The sequence below is a fragment of the Electrona antarctica genome (genome assembly GCF_951216825.1).
Source record: "Electrona antarctica genome assembly, chromosome: 19".
Classification (NCBI taxonomy): Eukaryota; Metazoa; Chordata; class Actinopteri; order Myctophiformes; family Myctophidae; genus Electrona; species Electrona antarctica.
In genome coordinates, this window is record NC_136800.1 from 40,182,465 (window position 1) to 40,195,825 (window position 13,361).

The 13,361-nt window shown below is 50.5% G+C and overlaps 1 protein-coding gene across 1 annotated transcript in view; it reads right to left on the reverse strand.

Annotated features, from left to right (window-relative positions):
- The window catches only part of rnf220a (ring finger protein 220a), a 71,165-nt gene that overhangs the window by 25,269 nt on the left and 32,535 nt on the right, over window positions 1–13,361 (reverse strand). Inside the window, exons 8-10 of the mRNA XM_079529348.1 lie at window positions 6,779–6,977; window positions 6,102–6,157; window positions 5,116–5,230 (exon numbers count right to left, since the gene is read on the reverse strand). Coding sequence (XP_079385474.1) covers window positions 5,116–5,230; window positions 6,102–6,157; window positions 6,779–6,977 — 370 coding nt within the window. The remainder of the gene's footprint in view (window positions 1–5,115; window positions 5,231–6,101; window positions 6,158–6,778; window positions 6,978–13,361) is intronic.

Consider the following 13,361-nt stretch of genomic DNA (forward strand, 5'->3'; position numbering starts at 1 on the left):
GGAGGAGGAGAGGGGTGGAGGGAGTGAGGAAGAGGAGAGGGGTGGAGGGAGTGAGGAAGAGGAGAGGGGTGGAGGAGGGGGGTGGAGGAGGGGGGTGGGGAGGAGGAGAGGGGTGGAGGGGAGGGGGAGAGGGGTGGAGGGAGTGAGGAAGAGGGGTGGAGGGGAGGAGAGGGGAGGGGGAGAGGGGTGGAGGGAGTGAGGAAGAGGAGAGGGGTGGAGGAGGGGGGTGGGGAGGAGGAGAGGGGTGGAGGGGAGGGGGAGAGGGGTGGAGGGAGTGAGGAAGAGGGGTGGAGGGGAGGAGAGGGGAGGAGGAGAGGGGTGGAGGGGAGGGGGAGAGGGGTGGAGGGAGTGAGGAAGAGGAGAGGGGTGGAGGGGAGGAGAGGGGAGGGGGAGAGGGGTGGAGGAGGGGGGTGGGGAGGAGGAGAGGGGAGGGGGAGGGGGGTGGGGAGGAGGAGAGGGGTGGAGGGGAGGAGAGGGGTGGAGGGAGGGGGGGTGGGGAGGAGGAGAGGGGTGGAGGGGAGGAGAGGGGTGGAGGGAGTGAGGAAGAGGGGTGGAGGGGAGGAGAGGGGAGGGGGAGAGGGGTGGAGGGGAGGAGAGGGGAGGGGGAGAGGGGTGGAGGGAGTGAGGAAGAGGAGAGGGGTGGAGGGAGTGAGGAAGAGGAGAGGGGTGCAGCGAGTGAGGAAGAGGGGGTGAAAAGCAAAGAGTGATGAATATTTTCATTGGGTATAATAAGAGGGGACCTTAGCTTGGACAAGGGAAATCACTTACGCCCAAAGAAGCAGGATGAGGGGCTAACAGGCCGACCCGAGGAACGCAGACCCCGACTCGCCCAGACAAACTGTGTGTATGTGTGTGTGTGTCAGACAGTGTGTGTGTGTGTGGTAATAGCATGGGAGCAAAAGGACAGGGGAATATGCCAGACATGCAGAAGCAAGCAATCAACCAACCAACCACCCCGCACTCCCTCCTCCTCCTCCTCCTCCTCTCGCTCACCCGTCCCTCTCTTTCTACTCTTGCACTCTCCGTCTCTCCCTCTCCTCACTTGCAATGAGCTGACCCCTATTACCCATGCAGGGGGATGACGTGTGTGTGTGTGTGTGTGTGTGTGTGTGTGTGTGTGTGTGTGTGTGTGTGTGTGTGTGCGTGTGATTGTTTTCTTGTGGCAGAATATGGATGAGGAGATGGAAATGAGGGAATTAAGGAGCACTGGCCTTTCACTCACACTCTCTCTCCCACACACGCACACACACGTATTCTAATCTACGGTGTGTGTGTGGAACCAAATGGACCCGTTATGGTCCATTTGGTTCCATTTGTACACTCTCAGAGTTGCAGACCCATAAGGGTCCATTTGGCTCCAAACTATCATTTAGCTGGGGACTCCCTCAAGGACCCCTGGGGGTCCCCGGACCCCACTTTGGGAACCACTACTCTACATGACAGTGAAACCATCCCTGCATAAGTCTCTAGACGGGGTGCTACACCATAAGTCTCTAGACGGGGTGCTACACCATAAGTCTCTAGGCGGGGTGCTACACCATAAGTCTCTAGACGAGGTGCTACACCATAAGTCTCTAGGCGGGGTGCTACACCATAAGTCTCTAGACGGGGTGCTACACCATAAGTCTCTAGACGGGGTGCTACACCATAAGTCTCTAGACGAGGTGCTACACCATAAGTCTCTAGGCGGGGTGCTACACCATAAGTCTCTAGACGGGGTGCTACACCATAAGTCTCTAGACGGGGTGCTACACCATAAGTCTCTAGACGAGGTGCTACACCATAAGTCTCTAGACGAGGTGCTACACCATAAGTCTCTAGACGAGGTGCTACACCATAAGTCTCTAGACGGGGTGCTACACCATAAGTCTCTAGACGAGGTGCTACACCATAAGTCTCTAGACGGGGTGCTACACCATAAGTCTCTAGACGAGGTGCTACACCATAAGTCTCTAGACGGGGTGCTACACCATAAGTCTCTAGACGGGGTGCTACACCATAAGTCTCTAGACGAGGTGCTACACCATAAGTCTCTAGACGAGGTGCTACACCATAAGTCTCTAGACGAGGTGCTACACCATAAGTCTCTAGACGAGGTGCTACACCATAAGTCTCTAGACGAGGTGCTACACCATAAGTCTCTAGACGAGGTGCTACACCATAAGTCTCTAGACGGGGTGCTACACCATAAGTCTCTAGACGAGGTGCTACACCATAAGTCTCTAGACGAGGTGCTACACCATAAGTCTCTAGACGAGGTGCTACACCATAAGTCTCTAGACGGGGTGCTACACCATAAGTCTCTAGACGAGGTGCTACACCATAAGTCTCTAGACGAGGTGCTACACCATAAGTCTCTAGACGGGGTGCTACACCATAAGTCTCTAGACGAGGTGCTACACCATAAGTCTCTAGACGGGGTGCTACACCATAAGTCTCTAGACGAGGTGCTACAACATAAGTCTCTAGACGGGGTGCTACACCATAAGTCTCTAGACGGGGTGCTACACCATAAGTCTCTAGACGGGGTGCTACACCATAAGTCTCTAGACGGGGTGCTACACCAGAAAGTACGTATCAACAAGAGTGAACATGGTACCATCACGAATCAATACAAAGGAGCGAGAAAATAGCAGCCAGGAGAATGACACTACTAGCTGAACTGCCAAAGTCATCAAGAGCTGCCAGGCCAGCAGATTGGTGCAGTGGGGAACCGACACATGGGCACCGGTCACTAGGACGTCCCACAATAACACCCCGAACGCCCGGGGGTATTTAGGACCATTAACTCAGGGCGCCCAGCGATTTGCAGCTTTCAAGGTGGCACAGCGCCATCTTGGAAGTAGCTAGAAGTCGCTAGATGTAGCCAAAACACCACGAGGGGATCGACAACAACGGGAGCTATGATTACTTCTAACGCGACAAGCGACGGGACCGCGATGGGCCGTCAAAATCCTTGGTTAGAATTGGAAGCATTGATTTAGATCATAAGTTATTCACGTTTTAAGATTTTCGATCTCATCCACGAAAATGGAGGGGGACCACTTTGGATGACCTCCCAACCGGAAATGACATCGAATGTTGCTCAATAGACGCTCCCAGCATGTAGACTGGTGCGCTCTGTTGCTATGGTGCTAATGTTCTGTCTTTTGATTAATCTCCATCCTGGGCGTCGAGCGGGATTATTTGATAGGACGGAGACCTCCGTTTTTGCCACTCAGGGTGTTAACATATGTGGATGTACTCGAGAACGACACAGGATCGCAAAAGTACCGACAAGCTGGCCAAATGTATGCAGAACCGGGATGACCGACAAGCTGGCCAAATGTATGCAGAACCGACAAGCTGGCCAAATGTATGCAGAACCGACAAGCTGGCCAAATGTATGCAGAACCGACAAGTTGGCCAAATGTATGCAGAACCGACAAGCTGGCCAAATGTATGCAGAACCGACAAGCTGGCCAAATGTATGCAGAACCGACAAGCTGGCCAAATGTATGCAGAACCGACAAGCTGGCCAAATGTATGCAGAACCGACAAGCTGGCCAAATGTATGCAGAACCGACAAGCTGGCCAAATGTATGCAGAACCGACAAGCTGGCCAAATGGATGCAGAACCGACAAGCTGGCCAAATGGATGCAGAACCGACAAGCTGGCCAAATGTATGCAGAACCGGGATGAGCAGAAGTGGCGATGGAGGGTTCGTCCGAGGACGACCTAGACTAGATTTTTCACTCCAAATTTAGGGTATAATTAATTACAAATGACTGTTCAGGCCAGGGGGTATACAGTGCATGCAATTTTTCCCCTGGCATATTATGTCCCGAAGAACAATATCCGTTTTGGTGAAATGTAAAACATTCCAGATATTACCCGTGGCACCACTGGACTGGAGTCACCCACTAGGAGAAACCTTGCTGTAACGTGTGTGTGTGTGTGTGTGTGTGTGTCTGTGTGTGTGTGTCTGTGTGTGTCTATTAAAGATTCCAGGCGAGATCTGTGCTCAGACAGAACGGGACTGCAGAGAAGATCAATACCTGGAGAGACCCTCCCTGTCGTCGCTCTCTGACACACACACTCATGCACGTACACACACACACACACGCATACACACTCGCGTGCAATGTTAGAAAAATGAGAATTTCACACAAAATGCATCATTTATGACCCTCCTAGAAGCGGCTCTCCCACAAGTGAGGAAACTCATCAGAAAGTCATGAAATTATGGCAGTGTGTGTGTGTGTGTGTGTGTGTGTGTGTGTGTGTGTGTGTGTGTGTGTGTGTGTGTGTGTGCGCATGTGTGCGAGAGTCTGGGTGCGAACAGTATTTTGGATTCTGGTCGTGGATAGTCATTTTCGATCTCACTCTTTTTAACAAGTACATCACTCTGTGTGTGTGTGTGTCTGCGTGTGCATGCATGCGTGTGTGAGACTGTGCGTGCGTGCGTGCGTGCGTGCGTGCGTGTGTACATATCACTGTCGGGTGGAAACCTTATACCGTATGTCCAAAACTTACTTTTCAGGACATGGGATAAAAGACTGTGTTCCAATTGAGTTGTAATTATCACAAGCTCTTGTTAAAAGAACAAAAACAGCCGGTCTATGCATTGCATCACGACACGTCGTGAACTGCAACATCTCGGATGTTTCGGCAACCTTTACGTAGCACTAGTGTAGCTTCACGAACAAAACAGTGGAGATATTGGACATACAAGGTTTCAGCCCAGCGATATGGTTGTGAGATATTGGACATACAAGGTTTCAGCCCAGCGATATGGTTGTGAGATATTGGACATACAAGGTTTCAGCCCAGCGATATGGTTGTGAGATATTGGACATACAAGGTTTCAGCCCAGCGATATGGTTGTGAGATATTGGACATACAAGGTTTCAGCCCAGCGATATGGTTGTGAGATATTGGACATACAAGGTTTCAGCCCAGCGATATGGTTGTGAGATATTGGACATACAAGGTTTCAGCCCAGCGATATGGTTGTGAGATATTGGACATACAAGGTTTCAGCCCAGCGATATGGTTGTGAGATATTGGACATACAAGGTTTCAGCCCAGCGATATGGTTGTGTGTGTGCGACGGTATCCGTGTGCAAACTTACTTTTCAATCTCGCTGTTTTTACAGGTGCGCGGGGCGTTGCAGGACGAAGAGGAGGATGACGAAGGGGTGTTGGGGTCCGTCTTGCTGCACTCGCCGTTGCTGGTCGACGGCATCTCTGGAGGGACAAAGCACACACACACACACACAGCTTGACAATGGGCTCTATGCACACACGCCATTTTGGACAGACTCAGGGTGCTGCTATTGTGCATGTTGGCTCACTGGAAACACACCAGTGGGTCTCAAAGTGTCCTTGAGTGCAGGGGTTCTCAACGTTTTTGGCCGGGGACCCCCGGAAATGCTTTGGCAATGTCTCGGGACCCCCACCCCGCCCCCTCCCGACCCCCAATATAAATTGACTGCTACAATAACCTTAAACCATTTTGGGCGGGAACCCCTTTTGGTGTTTTAAGCATTGTTATAATTTAGCTATTGAAAAATAGCAGATCTACAAGCTCATAGCGCGCCACCGAGTGGCGCGCTACGAGCTTGTAGGTCTGCTATTTTTGAAAAATGGTGAAAATAAAATTTTAAAAAAAATCTTTTTTTTTTTTTTTTATAATTTGGGGACCCCCTAAAATAATTTGGTGACCCCCCCCCCGAGGGGTCGCGACCCACGGGTTGAGAACCCCTGCTTGAGTGGGTTCCAAAATTGCAAATGGCCCCTTACGTACGGGTGTGTAACTCTGAGAGTGTACGTTCTGCGTGCATATAGCCAATTCCATTTATTATTTAAACATTTTACAGCCTGTCACATTTAAAAACATCCGTTTTGGAAAAACCTTCCAGCTGTGATGCATGGCTGTTATTTCCAGGAAGCGACAAATTGCCGTGCAATCTATTTCTAAATTCAATTCAATCAGTGTTTGCTTTGGACTCGTCAGTTGGTTTGTCTTCGGTGTGTGTGTGGCTTTGTATTAAATGTGTGCATCAATGCTTATATTAAGTGTGTGTCTCTGAGTTAAGATGTGTTTTACAATCCTTACCGTCGTTGGACCATTTGGAGAACTCTGGTGTTATCCTGTTGGAAGGCATCCCACCACTGCAACACACATTGAGAAAGTGATATACAGTAACATGTCATACAATGGTCTAACTGCTGCACCATTCTAGAAGCTGATAACCATAGTACATTTACAAGTAAGACGCGCGAACGCGGGAAGCGAACGCAGCTCGTAAATTGCAAAAACAACAATTAGAATACATTTTTTAAGTTAAGTTTTTTTTTAAGTTAAGTTTTTTTTAAGTTAAGTTTTGTGTGTGTGCGTGCGTGCGTGTGTGCGCATGTGTGTGTTTTTGTGTGTGATACAGCTGCACCCTCTGGTGGTGGGCGGGTGGTGTTACAGCGTGACACACAGACACACACACACACAGACAGGATCTGCTGGGTCTCATAGTAAATGCTCACTGCGTTCGCAATCATCAGATACAATTGACCATACCACGTCATAGAAAAATACATTTACTTTATACAGCATTGTGTAACAAAATGTTATAATGACACTTTACATCCAGCATAATGATCGGCAGAACGAGTGTTGACTTATTTTATTTATGCACCGAAGTTAATTTGTCAATATCCTGAAAACGTAACTTGGTAAGCGCGTATCGACAATGATCCACAGACAAATGCAGCCGTGTGTGTGTTTTGGTGCATACATACTTGAGCACGGCCCCGCGTAGCGCCTCCCTCTCCCTGGCCTCCCCCTGGTCCTCCCCGGCCCCGGAGCAGGGGATGATGTCGGCCTCCGTGTACTGGGCCTTGCCGTACTCCAGCGTGTCGTCTCCGTCCACGTCCAGGTCCGCGTCGCTGTCGGCGCCACCGTGGCTCTCCTTGGGGTTGCACATGGCGAAGCCCGTTCCTGGTGTGGCGAGAGAGAGAGGGGTGAGAGAGGTGAGTTTAACTCAGTGACCGTCTACTGCCCCCAGACTCTTGTTCTATTTCGCTTGTAGAAGAAGACCAATAGCTAAAGTATTTTATACATTAGCTATTGGAAAAATACTAGATACACAAACTCATAGCGCAGAGCTTGTAGATGTGCTATTTTTGGAAAAATCGTGAAAATGTGTGCAAGTCTTTGTATATTCATATTCACAGCAAATGTTTTTAACTCAAATATTTGCTTCTGGGGGGTCCCTGGAACAAGATATTTTCAGATGGGGGTCCGCGGCCAAATACAGATAATTCTGGAGGTCCTTGAAATGAAAAGGTTTGAGCACCACTGAAGTTTTTCAGAAAACTGTCAGGAGAAGACATTTTGTAGAATATGGTCTTAATGGATTAGAAGTCAAAAATAGGAGAGGGAAGAAGTTGTACACTCGGGCTCCATCTGATTTTAATTGACATTTCGGCTCTTAGGCCTTCTTCAGAATCAACAAACGAAATGATGAAGTCAGACATGTTGCCTATCTATACATTCACTTGTGTTCAGAAAAACATCACCAAAGCCTGACTCTTTGTTTCAGCTGTACTTAATTGCACAGCTGGGCGCGCGCGCACAGCTGTGAGTGTGTGCGTGCGCGTGTGTGTGTGTGTGTGTTGCCTCTCTCCCCTTTTCTGTACGCGTGTGAGGCTGTCTGTCCATCTGTCACTTAACCCATTTTGGGCGGGAACCCCTTTTGGTGTTAGCATTATGTTGTGCTTTAGCTATTGAAAAATAGCAGATCTACAAGCTCATAGCGCGCCACCGAGTGGCGCGCTACGAGCTTGTAGGTCTGCTATTTTTGAAAAATCAAAGAACGACTGACATAGAAACATAGCTTTTTCAGAAAACTGTCCATTTTCAAACAGACATTTTTAGAATCTGATCTCAGGTCAAAATAGGTTAAGACATGTGGCTGTGCGCGTGTCCATCTGTCACTTGCGTCCTGTCTCCAAGGCACATGTGTATGTGGCTGGGCTGTCTATCCAACTGCAAGACAGTGTCTGCGTGCGTGCGTGTGTGCGTGCACACGTGTGAACCAGTGACAGGTCCGACAGCCATCTTATTTACACCTGCCCCAATTCCTACAAGCCCTTAACTGGACTAGTGTGGTCTGTCTGGACGTATGTGTGTGTGTGTGTGACTGTGTGTGTGCGTGTGTGTGTGTGTCTCTGACACAGGCCTAGCCTCAGTCGCTAGACATCTTATTCAGGCACTCTACTGGTTTGCGGACTAGACTTCTAAGGGCAGCAGCTCTCACCGCGTTGACATTCTTGTGTCAATTCGCCAAAATTGGGACCTTTTTCTACTGGCGGATCTGCAGGGACTCAACGTTTAAAAACAACCCCATCTCTAAAACTCTCCGTAATTCGTCCCTCAAACCCACCGGAGAAGAAAAGGAGGAGGAGGAGGAGGAGAGAGACGTGGAGGAAGGAACAGAGAGACTAGTAAGAAAAGAGGAGGAGGAGGAGAGAGAGACGTGGAGGAAGGAACAGAGAGACTAGTAAGGGAGGAGGAGGAGGAGAGAGAGACGTGGAGGAAGGAACAGAGAGACTAGTAAGAGAGGAGGAAGAGGAGGAGAGAGAGACGTGGAGGAAGGAACAGAGAGACTAGTAAGAAAGAGGAGGAGGAGGAGAGAGAGACGTGGAGGAAGGAACAGAGAGACTAGTAAGAGAGGAGGAGGAGAGAGGAGAGAGAGACGTGGAGGAAGGAACAGAGAGACTAGTAAGAGAGGAGGAGGAGGAGGAGAGAGACGTGGAGGAAGGAACAGAGAGACTAGTAAGGGAGGAGGAGGAGGAGAGAGAGACGTGGAGGAAGGAACAGAGAGACTATTAAGAAAAGAGGAGGAGGAGGAGAGAGAGAGAGACGTGGAGGAAGGAACAGAGAGACTAGTAAGAGAGGAGGAGGAGGAGGAGAGAGAGACGTGGAGGAAGGAACAGAGAGACTAGTAAGAGAGGAGGAGGAGGAGGAGAGAGAGACGTGGAGGAAGGAACAGAGAGACTAGTAAGAGAGGAGGAGGAGAGAGAGACGTGGAGGAAGGAACAGAGAGACTAGTAAGAGAGGAGGAGGAGGAGGAGAGAGAGACGTGGAGGAAGGAACAGAGAGACTATTAAGAAAAGAGGAGGAGGAGAGAGAGACGTGGAGGAAGGAACAGAGAGACTAGTAAGAGAGGAGGAGGAGGAGGAGAGAGAGACGTGGAGGAAGGAACAGAGAGACTATTAAGAAAAGAGGAGGAGGAGGAGGAGAGAGAGACGTGGAGGAAGGAACAGAGAGACTAGTAAGAGAGGAGGAGGAGGAGGAGGAGAGAGAGACGTGGAGGAAGGAACAGAGAGACTAGTAAGAGAGGAGGAAGAGGAGAGAGAGACGTGGAGGAAGGAACAGAGAGACTATTAAGAAAAGAGGAGGAGGAGAGAGAGACGTGGAGGAAGGAACAGAGAGACTAGTAAGAGAGGAGGAAGAGGAGAGAGAGACGTGGAGGAAGGAACAGAGAGACTAGTAAGGGAGGAGGAGGAGGAGAGAGAGACGTGGAGGAAGGAACAGAGAGACTATTAAGAAAAGAGGAGGAGGAGGAGAGAGAGACGTGGAGGAAGGAACAGAGAGACTAGTAAGAGAGGAGGAGGAGGAGGAGGAGGAGAGAGAGACGTGGAGGAAGGAACAGAGAGACTAGTAAGAGAGGAGGAAGAGGAGAGAGAGACGTGGAGGAAGGAACAGAGAGACTAGTAAGGGAGGAGGAGGAGGAGAGAGAGACGTGGAGGAAGGAACAGAGAGACTATTAAGAAAAGAGGAGGAGGAGGAGAGAGAGACGTGGAGGAAGGAACAGAGAGACTAGTAAGAGAGGAGGAGGAGGAGGAGGAGAGAGAGACGTGGAGGAAGGAACAGAGAGACTAGTAAGAGAGGAGGAGGAGGAGGAGGAGAGAGAGACGTGGAGGAAGGAACAGAGAGACTAGTAAGAGAGGAGGAGGAGGAGAGAGAGACGTGGAGGAAGGAACAGAGAGACTAGTAAGAGAGGAGGAGGAGGAGGAGAGAGAGACGTGGAGGAAGGAACAGAGAGACTAGTAAGAGAGGAGGAGGAGGAGGAGAGAGAGACGTGGAGGAAGGAACAGAGAGACTAGTAAGAGAGGAGGAGGAGGAGGAGAGAGAGACGTGGAGGAAGGAACAGAGAGACTAGTAAGAGAGGAGGAGGAGAGAGAGACGTGGAGGAAGGAACAGAGAGACTAGTAAGAGAGGAGGAGGAGGAGGAGAGAGAGACGTGGAGGAAGGAACAGAGAGACTAGTAAGAAAAGAGGAGGAGGAGGAGAGAGACGTGGAGGAAGGAACAGAGAGACTAGTAAGAGAGGAGGAGGAGGAGGAGAGAGAGACGTGGAGGAAGGAACAGAGAGACTAGTAAGAGAGGAGGAGGAGAGAGAGACGTGGAGGAAGGAACAGAGAGACTAGTAAGAGAGGAGGAGGAGGAGGAGAGAGAGACGTGGAGGAAGGAACAGAGAGACTAGTAAGAGAGGAGGAGGAGAGAGAGACGTGGAGGAAGGAACAGAGAGACTAGTAAGAGAGGAGGAGGAGGAGGAGAGAGAGACGTGGAGGAAGGAACAGAGAGACTAGTAAGAAAAGAGGAGGAGGAGGAGAGAGACGTGGAGGAAGGAACAGAGAGACTAGTAAGAAAAGAGGAGGAGGAGGAGGAGAGAGACGTGGAGGAAGGAACAGAGAGACTAGTAAGAGGAGGAGGAGGAGAGAGAGACGTGGAGGAAGGAACAGAGAGACTAGTAAGAAAAGAGGAGGAGGAGGAGAGAGACGTGGAGGAAGGAACAGAGAGACTAGTGAGAAAGGAGGAGGAGGAGAGAGAGACGTGGAGGAAGGAACAGAGAGACTAGTAAGAGAGGAGGAAGAGGAGGAGGAGAGAGAGACGTGGAGGAAGGAACAGAGAGACTAGTAAGAGAGGAGGAAGAGGAGGAGGAGGAGAGAGAGACGTGGAGGAAGGAACAGAGAGACTAGTAAGAAAAGAGGAGGAGGAGAGAGAGAGACGTGGAGGAAGGAACAGAGAGACTAGTAAGAGAGGAGGAGGAGAGAGAGACGTGGAGGAAGGAACAGAGAGACTAGTGAGAAAGGAGGAGGAGGAGAGAGAGACGTGGAGGAAGGAACAGAGAGACTAGTAAGAAAAGAGGAGGAGGAGGAGAGAGACGTGGAGGAAGGAACAGAGAGACTAGTAAGAGGAGGAGGAAGAGGAGAGAGACGTGGAGGAAGGAACAGAGAGACTAGTAAGAGAGGAGGAGGAGAGAGAGAGACGTGGAGGAAGGAACAGAGAGACTAGTAAGAGAGGAGGAAGAGGAGAGAGACGTGGAGGAAGGAACAGAGAGACTAGTAAGAAAAGAGGAGGAGGAGGAGGAGAGAGAGAGACGTGGAGGAAGGAACAGAGAGACTAGTAAGAGAGGAGGAGGAGGAGAGAGAGAGACGTGGAGGAAGGAACAGAGAGACTAGTAAGAGAGGAGGAGGAGGAGAGAGAGACGTGGAGGAAGGAACAGAGAGACTAGTAAGAGAGGAGGAGGAGGAGAGAGAGACGTGGAGGAAGGAACAGAGAGACTAGTAAGAGAGGAGGAGGAGGAGAGAGAGAGACGTGGAGGAAGGAACAGAGAGACTAGTAAGAAAAGAGGAGGAGGAGAGAGAGACGTGGAGGAAGGAACAGAGAGACTAGTAAAGGAGGAGGAGGAGGAGGAGAGAGAGACGTGGAGGAAGGAACAGAGAGACTAGTAAGAGAGGAGGAGGAGGAGGAGGAGAGAGAGACGTGGAGGAAGGAACAGAGAGACTAGTAAGAAAAGAGGAGGAGAGAGAGAGAGACGTGGAGGAAGGAACAGAGAGACTAGTAAGAGGAGGAGGAGGAGAGAGAGACGTGGAGGAAGGAACAGAGAGACTAGTAAGAGGAGGAGGAGGAGAGAGAGACGTGGAGGAAGGAACAGAGAGACTAGTAAGAGAGGAGGAGGAGGAGAGAGAGACGTGGAGGAAGGAACAGAGAGACTAGTAAGAGGAGGAGGAGGAGAGAGAGACGTGGAGGAAGGAACAGAGAGACTAGTAAGAGGAGGAGGAGGAGAGAGAGACGTGGAGGAAGGAACAGAGAGACTAGTAAGAGGAGGAGGAGGAGAGAGAGACGTGGAGGAAGGAACAGAGAGACTAGTAAGAAAGGAAGAGGAGAGAGAGAGAGACGTCGAGGAAGGAACAGAGAGACTAGTAAGAAAAGAGGAGGAGGAGGAGAGAGAGAGAGACGTGGAGGAAGGAACAGAGAGACTAGTAAGGGAGGAGGAGGAGGAGGAGAGAGAGAGAGACGTGGAGGAAGGAACAGAGAGACTAGTGAGAAAAGAGGAGGAGGAGGAGAGAGAGAGAGACGTGGAGGAAGGAACAGAGAGACTAGTGAGAAAAGAGGAGGAGAGAGAGAGACGTGGAGGAAGGAACAGAGAGACTAGTAAGAGGAGGAGGAGGAGAGAGAGAGACGTGGAGGAAGGAACAGAGAGACTAGTAAGAGAGGAGGAGGAGGAGAGAGAGAGAGACGTGGAGGAAGGAACAGAGAGACTAGTGAGAAAGGAGGAGGAGGAGGAGAGAGAGACGTGGAGGAAGGAACAGAGAGACTAGTAAGAGAGGAGGAGGAGGAGAGAGAGAGAGACGTGGAGGAAGGAACAGAGAGACTAGTGAGAAAGGAGGAGGAGAGAGAGACGTGGAGGAAGGAACAGAGAGACTAGTGAGAAAGGAGGAGGAGGAGAGAGAGACGTGGAGGAAGGAACAGAGAGACTAGTGAGAAAGGAGGAGGAGGAGAGAGAGACGTGGAGGAAGGAACAGAGAGACTAGTAAGAGAGGAGGAGGAGGAGAGAGAGAGAGACGTGGAGGAAGGAACAGAGAGACTAGTGAGAAAGGAGGAGGAGGAGAGAGAGACGTGGAGGAAGGAACAGAGAGACTAGTGAGAAAGGAGGAGGAGGAGAGAGAGACGTGGAGGAAGGAACAGAGAGACTAGTGAGAAAGGAGGAGGAGGAGAGAGAGACGTGGAGGAAGGAACAGAGAGACTAGTAAGAGAGGAGGAAGAGGAGAGAGAGACGTGGAGGAAGGAACAGAGAGACTAGTGAGAAAGGAGGAGGAGGAGAGAGAGACGTGGAGGAAGGAACAGAGAGACTAGTAAGAGAGGAGGAAGAGGAGAGAGAGACGTGGAGGAAGGAACAGAGAGACTAGTGAGAAAGGAGGAGGAGGAGAGAGAGACGTGGAGGAAGGAACAGAGAGACTAGTAAGAGAGGAGGAAGAGGAGAGAGAGAGAGACGTGGAGGAAGGAACAGAGAGACTAGTAAGAGAGGAGGA